The sequence below is a fragment of the Panulirus ornatus genome, chromosome 34, assembly GCF_036320965.1.
Source record: "Panulirus ornatus isolate Po-2019 chromosome 34, ASM3632096v1, whole genome shotgun sequence".
In the NCBI taxonomy this organism is placed as follows: Eukaryota; Metazoa; Arthropoda; class Malacostraca; order Decapoda; family Palinuridae; genus Panulirus; species Panulirus ornatus.
This window is the reverse complement of record NC_092257.1, coordinates 14696077-14719211: the sequence shown is the minus strand read 5'-3', so window position 1 is coordinate 14719211 and position 23135 is coordinate 14696077. Positions and strand designations below refer to the sequence as shown.

The 23135-nt window shown below is 37.7% G+C and overlaps 1 protein-coding gene across 1 annotated transcript; it reads left to right on the top strand.

Moving 5' to 3' along the window:
• Positions 1 to 437: 437 nt before the first annotated feature.
• Positions 438 to 22780, top strand: LOC139759903 (centromere protein I-like). Its single transcript, XM_071682464.1, is given in 16 exon segments — positions 438 to 682; positions 2623 to 2763; positions 4473 to 4573; positions 5463 to 5600; positions 7459 to 7586; positions 8636 to 8819; positions 11784 to 11893; positions 13264 to 13427; positions 13602 to 13762; positions 15546 to 15726; positions 16572 to 16726; positions 18589 to 18713; positions 19806 to 19854; positions 19856 to 19945; positions 20847 to 21023; positions 22445 to 22780. Coding segments are annotated over 16 exon segments (2037 nt in total). The 5' UTR covers positions 438 to 639; the 3' UTR covers positions 22535 to 22780.
• The last annotated feature ends 355 nt before the right edge of the window (positions 22781 to 23135 follow it).

The following is a 23135-nucleotide window of genomic DNA, read 5'->3' as shown; positions in this document are numbered from 1 at the left end:
TTTGCAACTGCTTGTGCAGGTATATGCAGTCCTGTGTGAGGTATGATTCAACTGATGATATATAGAATGCCACAATGCACAATTAAAGGAACTACTTGAAACACCCATCAATGTTACTCCCCTTAAGGAGTTAGCAATAGATTCAGAATGGAAGAAGAAAAACATAATGGGAAATGAGTACTTAAATGACGTGTACAATCAAGACAAGATTTAGATGAGACCTCCCTTAAAAGTCATGTAGGAAAACATTAGCATGAATCCATACCAGTGGGGCCTGGTGTAAAATCAGTCATTTTCAGCACTGTGTTGTGATCAGTGTGAACTATACATTTAATTATTTAACAATATATACCAAGAACACTTCAATAGTCTTTTATAGTTAGTTACGTTATATTATCCCGCACCTAATAATGGAAAAAACTAATTTGAAACTGTATGGCATCTATACCAAGATGTTAGCAGGGGACGATGGTTGTTTCTCTTCTTAACAATAGCATATGTAGAGATGGACTTGAGTGTCTCTTCTCGGTAGTAACTGCATCACACCAGCTGAATCAAATTCAAAACATTGGTGAATGTAGTCTATGTATCTCGTAATTTACACCGCTTTGCCAGCCAAGGTGGATATTACAGTTGAGCATGTCTTTCACACGTGAAGGAGCTGTAGAATTTCTACTAAAGAGTGAGTTGATAGTAGTTTGTGCAAGTTAGTTTCAAGGGGAAATAGTTATGATCCCTGACAATTGGAGTGGTCTAAACGTAAACAAATAAGAGTGTTCAAATAATAATACAAAAATGAGGGTTTTGATTTTCGTAAGTGTCGCGGTTGAATTCCAATTTAGAGGCACCACAGTCAAAACCTGGATTTGGATGAAACGCATTTTGACAGACTTTATAATGTAGATTGTATAGCTATTCGGATGTAGCTTGTGGTGTATTACTACTCAGTGTCACAAGGTTAGGTAGTCACAGAGTGAGCAGGGCTATGAAGGTCAGGGAAATTATGTGGTAGAGAAGAGGAAAATTTATGAAATTTAGCATTTTTTAACCAAATGCAGCCAAATTTAGTACAGCATACCTTACTCGGCAAAAGTCTAATATAGCTCTGCATCACTAAAAACTTTGTATATCATCTGATTTTCTGCATTATGGGCGGAGTGTTTAGAGATCACAGTAACAGTTGGAGTATGATACTGAACAGTATCAAATAAGTTGATATTGTGGTAGTATGTCAGGGAAATTGAGGGGCTAATTAAAGTAAAAGATTTATGATATTAATTAGTGTTAGATTGGCATTAGGAACAAGTACACTTGGCAGCTTATTATGTAATGAATCAGTTTTATATTTCAAATTATTGATCATACCCTTCTCAAGCTTTCTTTATTGTCTAAAAGACATCATCCATGTATTCGACCAACTTTGAAGTCTGTTGGTTATGGTGCAGGTTGATGGTCATTGTGTTTTTGGATTAGTATAGGAATAAGACAAATACTGTTTAACTCATTTTTGAGTGTTTGGTATTTCAACAGGCAGCACCTCAGAAATAAATTAGAAATGTAAAGTACCAGCCCTTGATACGCTCGCCAGCCTATCAGTGAGGGCCACGTTAACTCGAGCCAAGTCATGAGCGGTCATCTATTTATGTCTGGCACAACAGTGGTGCTATACCCCAACTGAAGTTGATGCCCAGAAATATCAGTCATGATATAATACCTTTATAGCTGAATTTTTTTGTATTTGGTATTGATTCATTAATTGTTATTTGTTTGTCACAGTACTGCTGTTAGAGCTACATATGTTTTGGCTTTACGTACTTACAAGTTCTAAGGACGAGCTTTTGCCATTCGGCAGGGCTTGATTAATGATAATCTTTTTCCGTACAACCACACACATTGTGTGTGTGTGTGTGTGTCAATCCTGGGGTTATTTGGGACTGCTTATAGCCACTTTATCAAGGCAACTTTTGAGTGTTTCTGTGTTCATCCCTTTCAGATTTCGTATTTTACTTGAAAGTACATTGAATAGCCTTTCCATTTTTCTTGCCAGGATCTTGTAAATTTTTGTTCGATATCTTCGCGGTATGTTCCAAGGTATTAGTGAAAACTCATTACTTTGCTTTTTCCTCATGGGGATGCTTTTACACTTAGTACTTGGTATGTTCCAAGGTATTATTAGAGACTCATTTACTCTCTCTTTCTTTGATTCTTCCATAAAGGGATGCTTTTAATCCTAGTATTTTGTATGTTCCAAGGTATTAATGCAAACTCACTCATTCTATTCTTTTCCTTACTGAAATGCTTTTAAACCTAGTGCGTTTGATAACCATTGTTTGTTACCATGTGTATGAAAGTTTGAAATATTAATGAAAAAATTTGGTACATTTTCAGACTTCTTTTGCCAGTAATGAAATAATGTTATATTCAGACTGTTTTTGGCATCATCTGGGCTCTTGTGACTAAAGTACATGGTGAATAGTAGGTGACATAGTATTTGCAACAGACTAAACCCCCACACAAGTACATTTGTCATCTCATTACAAACATCCTTTTGCTCAATTTACTTTGTTACTTTTGATATAGTTACATCCACTTATATTTTGTTTTTATTTGTCTCTTTTCCAGATGCTGGACGTCGCTCTCGGGATATTAATTCTAGTGACCTGAAGTTGGCAGTGCAAGAGCTTCAAGAAGCAGCTGTTAGTGGCCTAAGCAGTCAGCATATTGTGACTCTGTCTAATAAAGTCATTTTTAGAAATTCCTATGGTATGATCTCTGTATCATATTTACTTTCTGGCAATTACTCTCTAATGTACAGAACAATATCTTGATCTCAAGTTGAAATTTATACTTTACCATAGAGGAGTATGTCGTCAGCATGGATATTGCATTTTAAGTATGTAGGATCTTGCGATGTGTTGAATTAGTGTTTGTGATACTGTAGAGATGGTTCCAGTATGCAGACAAGAAAGTGTAATGCATATACATTTGGGGAGATGTAAGCTTCAGATGGGTGTATGTCTGGTAGGGTGGAGTTTAAGATTGGGTTGGGCTGGCAGTTATTTAGTGCTTTTTGAGTCGGTATAGGATGTACTGTATGTATATTGTCAGAATGGAGAAATAAAAGTGTTGGCAAGCAAGAAGGTGAATGGGGAACAATTCAAGGACTGTGAAAGGAGGGTGACAGAAAGTTTAGGTGAAGGTGCAGTAAATGTAGGGAAGCAGTCGTGTGTGAATGAGGTTTTTAAAATACTTTGAGAAAGAATGTTAAAGGGTGTAGATCTAATATTGGATACAAGTTTGTAAGATATAAGAATAAAAGCGGAAATGCATGGTGGACAGATGAGATTAGAAATGCTGTGGAAGAGAAGAAAAAGGCATATGGTAATGTAGCAGTGGAAGGTCATCATAGGAGGTGAGAAGAATATAAGATGTGTAAGCAAAATGATAGAAGCTGATAGAGGAAAGCAAAGAAAGAGTAGCTGAAGATTTTGGAGGAATGTTGAGTGAAAAGTTTAGGGAAAATAGGGTATTGTACTGAAAGGAGATGAAAAAAGAAAGAGGAAGTACGAGTGGCATTGTAAATATGAGAAGTAAGGAGAGGGAGCTGCTGAATCAAAAGGAGGAAGTGGAAGGAAGATGGAAAGAGTATTTATAAGAACTGATGAACATGGGATATTGTGAGGCAGCAGTTGTTACATCCATTGGTGTGGAAGATGGAGGGAATAGGATACAAGTGTTAGGGCAATAGACAGAAGTGGACAGGAGCATTAGCTAGAAGATGTTAGGAACATAAGGTAGGAGCTTTAGGTAGAAGTAGCTTGTAGGAACATTATGTAGGATTCTCTGCAAACACTGTGCTAGATTTGTCCTCTGCCAGTGGCCTGTAAAGAGTGAGGCACTAAAGGCAAAAAAGCTGCCTTGGAGTTCATTGGTTCTGGAGACTATTGCAGTGGTCATCCCTCTGAGGGAGTTCCAGGAGGGAAGAGGCAAAGATGTCTAGAATTCCAACTATCAGCCGTTGATTCTCTTGTGCCCGTTTAACATTTTCCGACTCCCTGAATGTCATTTAGGTCTAGAATTTAGAGTGAGGTGAATTTACTAATGTGATATCTAATTAAACTAACAGTGCTGTACGAACCCTGTTTCAGTTTTATTACAATTTAGTTGTGTAATACAGTTGAATGGGTCATGTTTTACATTCATATCAAGTACAATGTAACTTGTTCAGATGCCCATACAAATTAATCATTATCTTGGGAATATATTTATTGCACTCCAATTTTTTGGAAGCCACAGGAAAACTTGGCAAAATATCATTTGGAAATAGTTAATCTCACCATTAAAAAGATGAAATGTAGAGCATATCTAGAATTTGAAAACTCTGTTTATAAGGACGTATAGAAATAATTCTGTAAGTTGATAACAGTCCCTTCTATTGGTAATATAATGATAGCATTTTCATTGGTCAACAGATGTGGTCACTCGTCGGAAATTACTGTTCTCCTTGATGCCAGAAGGCCATGATTTTCCGTACCAGATCATACCTCTTGCTGTCTCTTCAATAACTGTAATTGTAAGTTTATGAATCAATCATAGGAGAGGTTTGTGAGTTCTGAATTACCTATCTGTCTGTATAAAGAGTGCTGTAGATGAAGATGGAATATTGGGTACTTAGACATGGCAGTGTTGAATGCTTAGTAGTTTTCTGACAATATGAAAGTCATAGGTACATAAGTGTGGTAGAGTTTTTTAGAAAGCATGGTGTAGCCATTCTTTATTTATAGAATTTAAACTGATTTGCTCAAATTAAATATCAGAGTAAGTACATTGGTGGTAGATTTCAAAAAGAATGTAGAATGATAGGACTTGATTAGAGTGAGAAATGTGGATGTTAGATATTGAGTAAGGGAAGAAATGGTATTAATGTGCTGGACATAAAGGAAGAGTGGGTTTTGGAAGGGTGACTAAAAAGCTGTACATGTATGAGGTGAAAAGAATAAGAGGTAGTGAGCAGTTGAACATGATGTAGAAGACTTGCATAAAGAGTAATATGGGAGCTCTGATATGGTTAGGGCATTTAAGGAGAGGGAAACTAGGAATAATGACTAATGAGAGTGTAAACGATTTAGGTGTTTAGGAGAAAACGGAAGGGGAAAACTGAGAGTGAGGTTGAAGGATGGAGAGAGGAATTATAAGGCTTAGAAGGGTATCAGGAGGAAGATGTCTTTAGAGTTAAGAAAGGACATATCTGCATGAAGTGAACCCTTTGTGAACCATCCATCTGGTTAGTTGGAGACTTCATATTCATTACCAGCATTATGATAAGAGTTATTTAAGAATCAGTGAAATGGTTATTAGGGGAACTTCTTCCAAGTAGACAAGACATAAGGGTAAAGCTATCAATATGATATATCACACCAGCCTTTTTAGGATACTCATGATTTGCTGTGTTATATCTGCAGCCAGTGAGCCCTGCATGGCAGGGTGCAGTTCTGGCTTGGATTGGGGGACTGCTTGAATATGGGATCATCTCCAGTCATAATCGATATCTTCACCTGTGTTATACAGCAGTTTTCAACCTGGCATCACACATGAACCTGGTTAGTCATTTAATACATTTTGATTGTTTTGTTGCTTTCCCGTGTCATGTAAGTATCCTTGTATTAATTAAGTTTATTGATTTACTTTAGAGAGATAATGGTGCTGCAGTTTCTTCACATACAGTGTCCACAAAAAACCTTGTCCACACCCCATATATTTTGAATGCTACACACAGCTCAGATTTATTGTGGGTGCAAGTATATGACTTTCTTGGGTAAAATCATCATACCTCTGGTAGCAAAGACTAGTGTCCCTAATAGTGTGAACTCCATCATCCCTCCTCAGTTTACTTCAGACCATCTTGAGGGAAGTATGTTCTTTCTTTACTCCTCTTGGCTGCCAATCAATTTGGGAAATTTGCTTCTGGACGCTGTAATTCTTCCACTTGTGGTGTCATCTTTCTAAGTAGGAGAAAGCCCAAATTCTTGCTTGGAAGCAAAAAAATGTAGCTGCACATGGAATTCCTAGTTGCAGTGGGCTCTCAGAATGCATGATCAGGCAACTTCTTGTTAGTTCTCATGTCCTCCCTGATAATGTCGCCCCACCATCAAAACCTATCCCTGGTCACCTAAGGAAGAATTCTAGATCTACAGATAATCTTCTAAGGTGATAAGTATTGAAGCACCTTGCACTTCAACCACCAAACTCAAGAAAGGTGTACCAGAGCTTGTAAGAAACATCCCTCAAAGAACCATTCATTATCACCTGCAAAAGGCCTTCCACATTCCCTTCTGCAAGCCAGCTGCTACACCCCAACTTAAGAAGGAAATGAAGTGCAAACAACTTGGGTTTGCAGAGAAGTACAAGGACTGGAGTGAGTAACAGTGGAGTACATTTTCCAATGAAAGTTCCCTTAAGTGTGTGCAGTCGCAACAAGGGAGGATGAGGAAGTTGGGGGGACCCAGCCGGTATGACTATTCCACAGTGAAGACGGTGAAACACCCAGATAGTGTGATAGTTGTGCAATGGGTTGGGAAATATTGTACTTTTTGCCTGAAAACACTACAGTGAATGGAGAGTAGTACGTTAAGGTGCTAAAGGACCATCTGCTTTCTTTTTATGAGGTTTATGGCTGTGACCACATCATGCCAGATAGTGCTCCATGCTATAAGGCTAGAAAGGTAATGAACTAGTTTTCAGAAAAAAATTATTCAACTGCTAGAGTGGCCTGAGAACCCCACAGACTTTAACCCAATCAAGAAGTGCTGGAAGCAGATGAAAGTCAAGCTTGCTTCCTGCAACACTTCATCAGTGCCTTGCCTAATTCTAGAGATCAAGACCCTATGGACCCAAAACATGGACCATAGAATACTTCAGGAACCTTATCAGTTCCATGCCCAGAGATCTGCTGATGGTAATCAAAGCTAAGGGAGAATTAAAAAAGTAATGAAATGTAAGAGTGACATCACTTTGAAAATATATTTGGGGCAGACAAGATTTATAGCATGCACTGTAGTTTAGAGATTTTTCGAGTTCAATAGCAAAGTCTTTTTCATTATTGATTTTTTTCTCTTACATATATGTGATATCCTTCATCAGAAAGGTAGCACCAGAAATAAATGAAGAAATTACCTCATTCACTCACAATCACTTCACACACTCTTGAGCACACACACCCTATCTTTCACCGTGTGACTCTTTTTAACTTACATGGTTCCATCCGTTTCCACAGCCATTTCGAGTTCACTAAAGCATTCAGCTTATAGGTCCTCCCCATTTTAGCTCACACTCAAATAGAAGATATGCATTGATTTTTAAATTTGTTTTGCAAAGAATTTTGTATGAATGAATTTTTATAGAAGAATGTCTTAAACAGGGTCATTAAAACTCATTAATGAATACCTTGCAATTTTACAGTGTGCCTTGGCCTGCAAAGTGCTGTATTACTTAACAGTGCGTGAAGATGTGACAAGGAAACATACACAATCACTATTGAGACTGAAATTGAAGCCGGGGTTTTATTCTCATGCCTCACAACTCCTCAGGTAAGCTTTAATATGCTTTGGAAGGCACTTAGACATTATTGTACCCCACTAAGAGGTGGGAGGCTCTTTCTTCTCCTCCTTTTACTACTAGCTACATGTAAATGATGTAAGTATGATCACCAGAATTAAGAAATAGTGTTGTGTTCATGTGAAGTAACCAGACTTCAAGAAATAAGTTTGAAAAAATGAATAAATGTAATTTGACCAACTGAAAAAATAGATAAAAGTAATTTGACCAACTGCAATACCCCAGGGAGAACAAGAAATTTTCTTGCCTAATACATGAAAGCAAAATTATTTTATGTAGCTCTTCACACAAGCCTCTTTTCCATGCTCATTTTGCCATCCTCTTCTTGCCCATAACATTTCCTCTTTTCCTTCACCCTTGCCTTCATCCAACGGTGATCAGACATCCCAACAGCTGCCCCTCACAACACATTTACATCCAAGGGTTTTTTTTGCACACCAGTCAATTAAAACATAATCCATCATTGTCTGACCGCTATCTTTCCCTCTCACCCACGTATTCATTCTTTTTATATGTCCAAACCATACGCATATACCCTAGACTAGGCTAGGTACCCGAATTCTTGATCATCCCTTAGTGGAGGGTTAACAGGTGAGTTGACTGTGGACCAGCTGCTATGAACATATGTGGGTTCAACTCTGGGTGGCTTGTGAATCCATCATGGTCAGCAATACTAATCACTACACCTCAGAGGTCCATGTTTCTTTGCTGCTTTTCACAAGAGGGGTCTTTATACAAAGTCTTTTGCGATCCATATGGTATGCATGTAAAAAGTGATTCTCTGGAACATGTTCATTCTTATATGATTTTCATAGAATATGGATACAGTATTTGCAGTGTCATTGTTGTTGCTCACAGTTCAGACATCCTTTCACAGATTAATAGCTAAAGGGATCTCATACCTGCCTGTTAGTACAGCTTACATTTGTATTTTTCCTTCCATTTGAATAATTTATTTCTGTTATGCTTCTCTTTTGAGATCACTCATTGTAAGATTTGCTTCTGTGTTTTCTTTTTGCAGACTTTATTCCCTATTCCGCCCAGATTTGGTTGTTGGTCAGCTTGCTCAGAAGAGGATTTCACCCAGCAGTCCTGCAAACCTTAAACGGGTTCTGTTAGCAGCCAGGGTTCGGTTGCAAGAAATAGATGAAAGTACTGTTTTGCAAGATTTCAACTTTATTTGGCATGACAGGAAAGCAGAAAGGGTTGGTATCACAAGTACAGTATATGGTTTTATATAGATCAGGGCTATCCAGCTAGTAGTCTGTGAGTGGTCACCTATCACCTGTGAATGTGCTTCCGGTAAGAAAATAAAGATGATAATGGAAAGAAAAGAGTTTGAGTGGACAGGGCTTGAACATGCAGGAGAGTGAAAGGCATGCTCAGGATAGAGTGAATTGGAATGATGTATCATACAGGGGTCTACGCTCTGTCACTGGACTGAGCCAGGGCATCTGAAGCATCTAGGTGAAACCTTGGAAAGGCTTGGGGTCTGGTTATGGATAGGCAGTCAAGGATTTGGTGCAAGAGACTGGATGTAAGCAAATGAGGCAGCATGTTGTCAGTGGACTGAACCAGGGCATATGGAGGAGCTAGGTGAAGTCACAGAAAGGTCTTTGGGGCCTGGTTTTGGATAGGAAGCTGTGGTTTAGGTGCATTACACATGACAGCTAGAAAATGGATGTGAGTGAATGAGGCCTACCAACTACTACCTAGTAGTAGTTGGTAGGCAGCCATCGACCAGAGGTATATTACTGATACTACCCACCTGGGTTTAAGGAGGGTTAGCTGCATAGTGAGCCAGCATTTCATTGGTTGTGAATTGCATTTATCTGACCCAGGTAGCTGTTTTTTTTCTGCCTTGCCTACATGTGGACTGCTGGCATTCTGTCCACAAACATACAAAATCTTTCCCCCTACCACACACAACACTTGACAACACAACTTACACAGCTCATTCGTCATAACTCTAGATTTCCTTTGGTGAGTACTATGTGCTAGCCCTGCATTTTGGCAAAATGGTAGAAGCAATAGATAAAAGTAGTAGGTAGAAACATTAGGTAGGACTGTTAGGTAGAAACATCATGTGGAGGTGGTAGGTAGGAAAATTAGGTAGAAGTAGTCAGCCAGCTTAATACTGGCCCTCTGCCAGTGGTCTGTTAAGGGTGAGGCATTAAAGGCTAAGAAGCAGCACTGGAGTTCACTAGTTATGGAGACTCTATTACCATGGCCACCCCCTTGAAGGAGTTCCTGAAGGGAACAGGCATCAGAGATATAGATAAATAGATGGTGAATTGAGCCTTTTCTGTTCCTGTTGCTCCCTCTATAATGCAGGAAATGGTGAACAAATATGAAAGAAAAAGAAGAAAAGAAAAGAAAAAAGATTTTGTGATATGAAAATCTTGTTGTCATAGGCTAGTATTAATGATGCATGTGTTCAGAAAATTAGTTACATTGTTGAGGCAGTCCTGTACATTTAGAAATAGAAGTGGGATGTCTGATCCTGTCTTGCCAAAGACAATTGTGAAAGATCTGTCATGGTTTTGAAAAAGAGGAAGTCATGTATGTGTGTGAAAGAAGTGGTGAAATGAGTGAGCCTAGAAAAGAGGTCTTTGTGCAGAGATACAAAGAAAGGTTGAATGAATGATGGCAAAGGATGATGAGAGTAGAGGAAACAAGGGGAGTGAAAGAGTGGAAGACATTTATGGAAGCAACGCTTATATATTCTGTGAAGTGTGGGGCATGCAACAAGTGGGATGTGGACATATGAGTAAAGGTATTTAAAGAAAGGGTGAGATATTGCATTGCTAATAAAAAAAGAAGTTGCATGGATGATATCTATAGGGAAGGAGTGTGTGACTGGGAGGAGTACAAGAGAAAGTGGCAGGAGGTCAGTAGAAAGGTACAAGAGGTTAAAAAGAGGGTAGAGAGAATTAGTCATAGGATGAGAGAATGAGAAAAGATTGAGAAGAAGGGCAACTGTTAGTGAAGAATAACTGGGAGTGACTATGAGGAGAGCACATGGGGAAAAGGTAACCAGTTAACAAGAGGTGAAAGAAAGAGGAAACGAGTATTTGAAGGACTGTTGAATGTGATGGTTGATAGATTTAAGTGAAAAATGTTTAGAGAGAGTAAACTGAGTGTGGCATTTATGGATCCTGAGAAAGCATATGATATTATTGATAAAGAGGTCTTGTGGAAGGAGCTTTGAATATATAGGTTAAATGTGAGGTTACTAAAATCAATAAGTTTTTACTAGGAGAGTACGGCATGTGTATGAGTGGGAAAAGACATGGATAAGTAGACCTTGTTAAAGAAAGGTATACAAAAAGAGTCTCTTTTGCTGTGGCCACCTCCTTGAGGGAGTTCTTGGAGTGAATTGGCATCAAAGAAATAGATAGATAGATAGATATGTCTGCTTCAGATGGTGAGAAGGTGTATACCAGAATTTTAGAGTAAGAGGCGTTCTTACTGTATGCTAGGGGTGGAGAACATGGTGGTTGAATCAGTTATTGTTGGTAGATCACACAGCTATAGTGTCAGATTCCAGAGACACATTTCAGAAGCTGATGACATTGTGTGGAAGTACATGAAAACAGAGAGGTGAGCATAAATGTGAACAGAGGTAATGTAATTAGATGTTGCAAGTGGTTAAGACAGGATAATTTAAGTGCAAGTTTGAATGGGGAGGATCTAGTGGAGTGGAGTGCATTAGGTACCTAGGAGTGGACTTGGCAGCAAAAGGAACCATGTAAGCTGGAGAGAGTCATAGGCTGGGAAAGGGGGCTAAGATCATAGGTGCATCAACCCTTCTCATCAAAACTTCTCAGTTTTCACTCCAGTATAACCCTTTCATTTTCAGATTATATAAAAGCACTCGTATCTTTACAAAATGAGAAATAAATAGCATTAAAGTCAATTCAGCCATATAAAGTCCACGTTGTGCCATCAGTATTATATGTAACAGTGAACACTGTTGCCACCAGACTTGTTTTATGATTTTTCTACAACATTTATTAATGGAATGATTATTATTTTCGCATTATTCTCATCTCTCATACTACTACATCTCAGGGATAGTCTCTCATTCTTCAGAGCAATGTTTACTTCATCTAAAAATAGTAAATTTCAGTTAATATTATTGCCAGATTATAAATTTTCTCCTTTAGGTAAATCCACATCAGCGAAAAACAGCAATCCCTCAACCAATCACAATTTTGTATACAGATAAATTAGAGGAGAAGAAGAGAAAAGTCATATTTGTCACTCAGTATCGAAGGTCAGTGTTGTTTTTATTATTTCTTGTTAATGATTGTTGGGTATGGCTGTGGATGGTAGCCTTTCATTATGGTACATTATACATGACAGCTCAAAGAGTGAATGTATGCAAATGAGGTTATTGTGTGTTTGTTCCTGACACAAAATTGTTAGGATGAGAGAACCAGTTGTGCATCGAAAAGTAAAAATGAACCTGTTAACTCTTATCTTAATGTTCTGAATATAGGCCAAGGCAGTTAGTCTACCTCAGAGAATTTTTATTGGTATTCTGCAGTCTTCACTTCTTCAACCTCTGACTGTAGCTAAGGTTAGGCCAGCATTCCAGTCCAATAAGAAATACCTGTATCCTTATCAAATGCTTGTATCATGTATATCATGTGAGAAAATGACCCTATTTCTTCATCTTTTCATGTTGCTACCTCACTGATGTGGGAATTGGTGAATAAGTATGAAAAAAATCCATGGTAAGAGATAGTGCTAAGGAACATTAAAATGACCAAAATCTCAGGTTGTGGCAGTCCTTGTCAGGTTTATGTAGTATGTATTACAGTAATGGAAAGTAATTTGGATCTACAGATCTTGATGCAGAGATGAGCATTCAACCACTCAGAGGTTTTGAGTTAGAATTCATTTGTGTTAGGATATGTAGATGAAAGCCTAGAATGTCCTCATATATCAAATGATAATAGACTACAATTTGTATCAGGTAGTTGCTTTGCTTACTGATTGTATGGTGATAGACAGTGAGGCATGATGCACTGCTACTAGTGAGATCAGTATGGTGGATTAAACTTATTACCATACTGGCCACTTGTGAGTTTCTTGTTATGGTTATTTGGTCTCATCATGAGAATACATTTACTGTTAAGGTTATCTAGTTTTGGCCCTATGTAGTTTCATGATACATACACCCATACTTGACTTAATTAGATGGTGCACTAATTGGATGTTCAGAGGAAGAATAATGAAGTTTGAAAATTTAGAGCTGGATGAGAATATGTGTAAATGTAAGAGGAACTGGCTGCTTGTGGATTTAGGGAAACTATGGGTATGGTGGGAAGATAGATTGAGAAAGTACCCTGGCTGGGTAAGGTCAGTAGGATATTGTTTACTTCAGTAGGATATTGTTTACTTTGTGTAAATCTGATTGCTATATCATGATAATGATGCTGGACCAAGGTAATTCTTCCTTGAGTGTTGCCAGACCACAAAGAGTAGGAAACAAAACAAATGTTGATTATATTCAACTCATTTATAAATAATGCCTAGGTCACTTACTTTTGTAGTGGTAAGTAACATGGTATAAAATAGATATGTTGAAATTTTTACAAGGTATTTTCTACTAAAATACAAGACAGTCATCCTTTTTAGATTTCCAGAACTTGTACGTGGGATTGAGGACTGTAAGTCATGGCAGTGGCCCAATAACCCAGTAGCAAACCTCAGCAACCCAATCATTATTCCCCTCTTTCGACCACATGAAAAACATGTTTTGGTGGGAATCACAAATTGGCTTGAGTTTGCTCTTCGAACAGGTAAGAATTAATCATATTTGCTTGTCTACAACTAACAAACTTCTACTTCTTATAGAGTGAGGTGACTCATGCAGAACTACCACCAGATTTAACATTGTATATATTGAGCAGTTCTTTCAACAGCAGTTTAAATTTTACTTCAAAGCAATGAATTGATGGTAACCCTGCCAACAGAGGTGCTGGATGGTATTGGTAACCCTAGCAAGGAGCGATGCGAGAAGCTGCTGGATGCATCTTATGATCTAGTTAGAGCTACTGGCACTCCCATTCCGGTTATCAACCACTTTGTGACTGAGTTGATGACTAAGTGGAATGAGAAAGCACATTTTCAGAAAGTAAGTTAAATCATGCCATGTCGACCAAAATGCAACTTTATCTTTGACTAGTGTTTTTTATATTTAAAGCAGGGTGTACATTGATTCCCTAGTATATGTAACCAATACACTGTCTCGCATAATCCATTAGTATGGTGTATTATTGTATATGAATAAATGTGAACACTCTTTATGCTTACAGTCCTTTGGACTGTATACTCCGTCAGTCTGTCCTTTCATATCACATACATCATGATCTTTTCTCCTTCATTCATATTTCCTTAAACATTTCTGCACCCTGTCCTTCCCTTTCTGTCACTCCTTTGTTGCATTTATAAGTCTGTGGATGTGAAGGGCTGTTGAGCATTTGTTTCAGCACAGACCTTGTTTAGTTTTTGATGACTGTTTTGTTAAGGGATTGTGGTTGGTTTGGGGCTAATTTTTTAGTAGTTTTTCTTGAATGTATTCTTCTGGAGAGGGAATGATGTAGTTTTGGTTAGAAATTCTTCATATGGGAAGGGGCAGGATCAGCATAGATCTTGGGGCAGATTAGAATCTAAAAACCATTAATGAATCTAACCACTGGAAAAAATACAGCAAAGTGGCATACCTTCTTTGACATTTGGACCACAGAACAGCATCCAACTCAGGAGCACCATAAAGAAAATTCATGAATCCTATAACAATTCAGCCTTCACACATGAAGTACTTCTATGCCAAAATAACATCTCTTATCTCAAAGAACACACAAACATATTCATTAAACACTACTTAAAAATTAGCTGAAAACCAACCATAGCCTTAAACAGAACATTAAAAATTTCACATAGCCCACCCTGGAACTACTGCTCTTTTATCCTTCACCCTCACTGACGTTCAGAACTCAATTATGACATTAAAGACCTCCTTTGCATCTCTTATAACACATTAAATGTCCATATAAAACACTGGCTTAAATGCAATACAGGCATTCACAGATATCTTTGACTATTTTTCAACTATACCTGACTACACAGCAAAGTCTTAAATGTTTGGAACTTGCCAACATAGTACCCATCCCAAAACCTTCCAGACCCCATAACTCCCCCTAGTCCTTTCACCATGTATGACTACTGTCATCAGTTATCAGACGTCTGAACAAATTGATCCACAATATAATCAACCAAGATGTCCCTCTCTCACCCACACCCTACAGCTTTAATCTCAATCACTCTGCTGCTACACTGCACACAGACCTTACATAACATATCCTAGAATGGTTCAGTTAACCATGTCCCTCCTCTCCTACTCTACTAACAACATTAGATATCAACAAAGCATTAGACATTGTTGCCTGAAGCATTTTTAGCACAACAGAAACTTGACCCCAACCTTAAAAAAAGGACAAAAAGTGGTTATCCAGTTTCATAGTTGGCTGACACACCAAAGCCTTTTACAAAGGTTTCACCTCCAAAACTCAAATTCTTCTGTTGAATTCCTCAAGGGGCAATTCTTTCTCCAACCCTCCTCAATCTCCTCCTACATGACCTCCCAACACACACAGACCACATTGCAAAAGTCTTTTTAAAGATAGATGAACAACCCATACACTGCCAGAGCAATAACAAACATGCAGTTATTATTCAGAGAATTGGAACATTAGCTGAAAATAATGGACATAAATGGCTGAGGTTTGCTGAAAATGACTCTCTTACAAACTGATTATGCATTTATCACCTTTACTATTCAGTTCCCAGATCTCATACTTGTTTTTATCCAACAGGGGATATAGGAATTATTAATTGATACTTCTTTCACTTGACAGGTGCTTGCACTTCTAGAGGCAGTATCATTTACTTCACCAGAGTTCATCTCAGAGACTTTACTTAAATTTGTTGCCAGACTGATAACTACAGCACCACTGTTCACTTGGTGCAGGATTGTGGAAGCTTTGACCAACACTGCCTGCTCCTGGGCAGTTGTGGCACAGCAGGAGACCAACACTGGTATAATTTGATGACAAGTATCTTTTACAAGTTCAGATTGAAAAATCTACTTGGTAACCTAAATGCTTACAGACTTTTCTTAGGCTCTCCTGCAGAACTGTATTACATAGTCACTCACTGGGATTGTTCATGTACATTTAAGAGCAAAAGAAATAAAATGTAGTTTTGATTCAGTGAGACTGATATATTAAGTGTGTAATCTGGTAGGATTGTTAGTCATACTTGATAGGGAAGATTTATATGTTTAAAGGTGACTGCCAACCATCAATTGTCAGCCACCAGAGAATATTAGAGTCTTGGGATAGAATAAACTGGATTGTTATGGTGTTAGGGGTGACTTGCTGTCACTTAGCTGAATTAGGGGATATGAAGTGGTCATGGTAAACCAGAGTAGTCTGGTCCTTATTTCAGTACATTTCACATGACAGCAAAGGATTGATGTGTGCAAATGAGATTGTTTTTATTTGTTCCTGACACCTTGTTATGAGGTTGCTTTTCATTTGTTCCTGACATGACCTTGCTAAGTTGAGGGAAGCAGTTGGGTATATGTATATAGAAATAAGAATTGATATGTGTGTTGTTTGACTCAGTTTTTAGAATATGCTAATCAGTTATGACTGTGTTTCCGCTGTCCCACATCAAACTTAAAAGGTTGTAACCCGTACTGAGTTACATCTCTTCCAGAGGTACTTGCTTGTTGAATATTGTGGGTGTATCATTGAAATGAGGAATGTTGAGGTATGACTTTTAACATAGGGGAAGTATCATGCCTTTCAGAAGAGGAAACTTTTTTCATGTATAGTGATATGGGAAATGTTTAATATTGAATATAATTTTTATTGCAGATTACCTTGATTGGCCACAACAAGCCATCATGGAAAGTTCAATTGTTGGCCTTTGGTTTTTGACCCACAGGCTGGAACGGTTCTTCATCATTGCTTTGGTTGATTTTAATTATCATCCAATGATCGTAAATCAAATTCTTGATTACTACACAAAGGTAGGCTTCATTTACCTTTATTTGTTATAATGATAAATTCTGCCTTTTCTCCTAACCTATGGGAACATAAAAATTCAAAGTTCTGTTCATGTCTAGCTAAACTGAGTAGTTCTATAATGCATGTTCTCATCATAAACAGTGTATAGTATAAACATGGTGTGCCAAAATGATTTGGACATATGGAGAGGATAAGCAAAGAAAGACAGGGTCTATTTGCTAGAAGAGGAGGGAGGAAGGGAATGGGGAAAATAAAAAGATGAAAAGGAGGTAGTTAAGTGGCTTCTGGGTATTGGGGCCTGATCATTTAGAAGGACAAGAGGTATGCATGGAATAGTATGAAGTAGATCAGTGTGGTTTATGGGAGAGATACTGAAAGTGAAATGAACTAGGGGATATGAGGTGGTCAAAGTAAACCATTGAATGGTCTATGGGATTAGGCTTTGGATAATAGGTTAAGATTTCAGTATTTTATACATGACAGCCAGAGAGTAAATATGTGCAAATAAGACCACTGTTCACATGTTCCTTACACTACCCCTCCAAGACAAGAGAAGCCGTTCTGCATAAAAAATATTATGCATATCCCTGGATAGGTGTTACCAAACTTCATTTAAAAATGGTTACTTCCTGAGTGAAAGGTTACCTTCAATGAGACTGTAGCATGTTAGATGGACAGGAGTCCAGTCTTGTCAAGGATTTTCTCACTCCAGAGGGTCCATCACTTCCATGCTCCTGCATAGAGTGCAGCCTTGAGTTTGAAGGAGACCATAAAAGGGGTCCTGGGATCTTTGGCACACGTGAAGTGTGCCAAATTAGGAGTGGATGAGAATCTAGTTGAGTTTCTTTAGAAATAGGTTGACAGTGTTGTTGATTGGTTAGTTAAGATATTCAACATTTGTATGGCTCAAATTACAGTGCCTGAGGACTGTTCGAATGCCCTTTATAGAGACAAGGGTGACAAAACTTAATGTTTTAAATTCAGAGGTATATTTCTGCTGTGTGTGCCTGGTAAGGTGTATATGGAGACAGAGGGTGGTGACATGCACAGAACATTTGATTAAGAGAGTATGTGAAAGGGGAAAAATTTAGCGTGAATTTGAACTAAAGTAAGAGGATGAAATGCAGCAAGGAAATGAGTTGGGATGTTTTGAAAGGAAGTCTGAATTGGGAAGATTTGGAGGACGTGGAGTACTTTAGATTCCTTGGAGTGGAGCAGGTGGTAGATGCAACCTTAGAGGCTGAATTGAGTCATAAGGTGGGATAAGGTTATGGGTGCACTGAGGAGTATGTGGAAGGAGATGTCACTGTTTATTAGGGTAAAGGGGAGTAGGGTGAGTAGTCCCAAAGCTGTTGTATGGCTACATGTCTTGCACCCTAAATGCGAAAGAATGGAAGAGGGTGGATGGGCTGGATACAAAATGCTTGAAAACAATGTGTGGTGTGAGATGGATTGATCTCATAAGTAATGAGAGTTTAATAGGAAGTCACATGAGAGATTGACCAAGAGGATATACATGCTAGAATTGTGGGGAGCAAGGGTGTTTGTAGGATGGGATGAAGGAGGCTTTGAATTATCGAGACTTGAATATATGGGTAAAAGATACCAATAAGATGGAGTGCATTGGAATTATATTTTGTAGAGGGGGTGATATGCTTCCAGTGGGCTGAAACAGGGCATAAGAAGTGCTCTAGGGAAACCTTGAAAAGGTTGATGGGGCCTGGTTAGGGACATGGGGCTCTGGTTTTTATGCATCATAAGTGACAGAGTGTAGATGTGAGTAAATGAGGACATTTTTCATCTTTTCTTGATGGTACCTCACTGCACAGAAAATGTTGAACTAAAGTGAAAGAATTTTTTTCAGGTTAATATGTATGCTGAAGTTCTAGAGCTTCCGATAGTATTCTTTCCTCCAACAACCTTTACTTTGGCTGTTTTAGCCATGAGTGATCTGGGGTCTACCCACCGTTTGGGGAAATTGTTATCCAGGTAAGTGACTATGATACATGCACCTTTACATTGTGTTTATAGTCCATGGTTTTTTGGTTATTTGTAAATAAACTACATCTGAATCTAAATTAATATAATTGTTTTAAAGCTGAAAATTCTTAAATTTGAAATATAGCACTGACTAGAGAGTACAAGGTAGACTTTAGGTAAACTTTTTATGCCATCATATATCATTTGTTCCATATATATTTACATCCTTGATATTGGAGGATTACATGATGAAGAAAAGAAATGCAAAAGAAGTTTACATGTCCTGAAAAGTGTGCTGAATGTGGAAAACTAGAGGAAATTGGTGTTGAGTTTAATAATAAGCTTATAGAAGTGTTTGCCATTTTCCTTGGCTTTATTCTATATGCATTTTGTTTAGATTTTCCATCAGATTTCTCATTATACATATAGCTTAAAGGACTGGAGCTATTAATATGAAATTGGTACCCAAGTCTGTGCTTGGTATTTTTGAAAAGGGCATCCACACAGGAGTTGGAAACATGGATTCTTAACCCCTTTGGGACTGGCCATTGGTAAAGAAGCTATCTTCCATAGATGGAGGAAGAGTAGCAAACTTCAAAATATTAAGAACATGGAACTATTTAGCCAAGTACAGAATGACATTATATGTGATGTCACAGTATTCAGATATGGATCTTCCCTCAGTGAACATTTAGAATATTTCTTTAATATAGACATAATTACTATCTCTGGGGATAGGGGATTAAGAGTACTTCCCACGTATTCCCTGCGTGTCGTAGAAGGCGACTAAAAGGGGAGGGAGCGGGGGGCTGGAAATCCTCCCCTCTCGTTTTTTTTTTTTTTTTTAATTTTCCAAAAGAAGGAACAGAGAATTGGGCCAGGTGAGGGTATTCCCTCAAAGGCCCAGTCCTCTGTTCTTAACGCTACCTCGCTAATGCGGGAAATGGCGAATAGTTTGAAAGAAAGAAAAGAAAAATTACTAGATCTCCTTAGATTATTTGAACAAAATTCTGTTAATGATTATCAAAATACTGTAGGCAGTATAACAAGCTGTGATGCTCTGATTCATGAATTAATATATATAATTTCTGGAATTCTCAGCATGCAGACTGCTATGCAGCGGGTGAAGAGCATGAAAACTGTGGGACCAAAAGAAGGCAATACGTGAAGAATGCTTAAGCATGGCAGAAAACATTAACCAGGCTCTTATCTTCTTTATGAGTGGGATTTATACTTCTAAGGTAAGTAAGAAGCATTTGGTGTTTTTCAGGATTATTAAATGCAGACTTCTTGGCTTATTCAGCCATAAAGTGAGCTCTAATTGTAATGTAGTCATCTCAAAAATACATGCAAGTTGTCAGTGCTTAAAGTGCTTCATGCTCTCAACTGCACAGAATTCATGAACAAATGCTTTATGTTCATTATAAAAGCATCATGTGTTCACTCACCATGGTCATAAAATTTCCTTGATATTTTCTGTTTGCATAGTGTCGGATATGAGTATTTCCATGTGTTTTGGTTTTTTCTCATTCAATAAGGCAACATTTAATAAGTATCACATTTATCATAAATGGATCGTATTTGCTAAAGATTTCCATGTCCACTTTTAAAGCTCATAGTCTGCTGTAAATGACTTCTTTGCAGATTAAATGTATTGTTTCCATATAATTGAACCATATTTATTTACAGTGTACTTTACTTACAATAGAAGCTCCATATTCACAGTAATGAGAAAAAGGGAGAGGAATGAATGAGAACGAGAAACACAAAATGAGAATGAAGCAAGTGACAGTGCAGTAATTGCTTGAGAACTCATCAAAGCCTTGTACTCTTTAAGGTGCAAAAACTCCATCCCTTTCATCAAGCTCCTTCCCTGATGTACCTGAGCCTAAGCTGAGTTTCGACAGCATTCCAATGAGGGCCTGTCCTCGATGTGGAATTTAGTTAAAGACTGGAGAAAAAATATAAAAGTAATGGAGATGGAAGGAGGGTGCAGAACATGTGCAAGAAAATTTTAACACATTGTTAGAGGGAAGATTGCTCTACTCACATTGTATGACTCTTAACCATGAATTATGGACATTGAAACTTTTGGTATACTATTTCTCATTTTATTTACATTATCTTTGTTTCACATTTCAGGCCTTAACTTCAAAATGGGAAAAAGTGTTGGATCCATTTTATCCCTTCCACTCCCTCAAAAACATATTAAAAAGAGAAAATGCTCAAAGTTTTGCTTCAATTACTCAGGCATTTGCCTATCTTCCTTTCTTTGCTAAGTTTTTAGCAGATAGTGAAGAGGAGTGGAGTTCAGTGCAAGTAAGTTTATATCTGCAGATTTTTTTTAAAAGAATCACTTTTCATGTAATATCATCAGTCATATTGTTGAATAGTAAACCTGTTGATATATATGTATGTTTGGTTAACAGTTAATGGCAATCTGGCCTTTGCTTTTTGTCCACTTTTAGTCTTAACACTTGTAGCATGTCAGATAATAACAAAAGAGTGACTTCTTTCACCTAAGAAAGTAATATTGTAAGAGTGAAACTGCAGTTAAATTTTCTTCATTATGCCAGAGTGGAGGGTAGAGACACTCTTTAACTACTCTACTCCATCCTTGTGTCATGACAGCTGTTTCATCTTTATTTAAGCAGCCTGAAATTTATTACCACAATTTCAAGAGTATTTTGGATAGTTGTGGGAGGAGGGTTGCATATGGGTTCCTCCACTGAGCTTATGCGCAGGAACCCTCCAGGTATAAGAGAGGAAAGTACTATGCAGTTTCTGTAGCTGTTGCCATCATTACCAAATATTTTTCTATATTCAGAAAGTCAAAATACACTATGGCCTCACTGCTTCAACTGAAATGGGGCTGAGGGTTGGCTGAAATCATGAAAATTATGAAATACCAAAAATATTTTGGAAATCCAAAATTCTAACCAAATATAAAATTTCATCGCCCTATTTCAACCTACAGGTGTGAAACATGGCCTGAAATATGACTAGCTACTCAGTAGAAATAATGCTGACAAGAAAAAGTTGCAAAAATTGTGCTGGCATTGCAGGTGCATGTGATAATTTATTGGTAAGATATGGCACCTCCATGATGTGCCAATCTTATACCACAAGTGTTTATCCTAGGTGTTGATTCACAACACAGTTTTCAACATTTTGTAACCTTTTCCCATAAGTGCTGTTGCTGGTTTAACATGAGGGTTTTTGTTAAATTTACATTATGCTGTGTCTAGCTCTCCTGTCACTTGGATGCAAGGCCTTATGACATGTATTTTTTCTTATATGTTGTCTTTTCCTAGTGCTACCTCGCGCACATGCGGGGGGAGGGGGTTGTCATTTCATGTGTGGCGGGGTGGCGATGGGAATGAATAAGGGCAGACTATGAATTATGTACATGTGTATATATGTATATGTCTGTGTGTGTATATATATGTATACGTTGAGACGTATAGGTATGTATTTGTGCATGTTTGGATCTGCCGTATACTGTTGGAAGTAGAGTTAATGATGATAGATAGATGGATTATTTATAGCTAAATTATTGGTTTTTACACAAAAAAATTGTAGATTGGGAAGAATTTAGTGATTTCTTAAAATTTGTTGCCTCTCACAGTTCAGTGCTCTGGTATTATGAATATTGTACACTGAAATTAAGGTTCATGCTCAGGTATTTTTGCTTCACATTTTTAATTTTCTATTACTGATATTGTATAATCTTTCCACAGAAAGAAGTGCGTGACAAGGTACTTGATGAGCTACAGGAAGCTGGACTAACAGGGATTGGGGAGTGTGTAAAAGCATACATGAAGCAATGAGCGTCATCCACATAGACACCTTTTTAAAAAACAGCAGACCTGTGTTATTTATACTTGTATCAGAAATACTTCCAGTTCAGTTAATATTTTAGACTGATACAGAATTCATCACACAGGAGTGCTATATACTAAATTCAGTTTTAAGAATTACTTTACTTTTTAAGAAAAGACACTTTTATGGGACCCTGTAGTGTTAAATATTTACTCCTCATTAGTTTAAAGTTTCACATAATAGCTCATGATAAATACAGAAAAATGTTTGCTACAAGATCTCATCATAAAGGAATTTATAGTAAGATTCCATGGGAAAACTCAAGAATTTGCTGTTAATAACTTGGCAAAACAGATTACAGTCTCACAAGAGAACTTCTTTCTCCAAAAGAGTCCTTCTTGTCACTGTTACTACATGTAGCACAACATTGTAGCTACAAGAGCTTCTTGATTTATTATTAATGCTGGAGATGGGTTAGAAAGATGAATGCTCATGTACTCATATCTCCTGCATGTCTTAGAAGGCAATTTAAAGGGACAGGAGTTGGGGAGCTGGAAATCCTCCCCACCTGTATTATTGTCCAAGAGAACAATCCAGGTGAATTTCCTT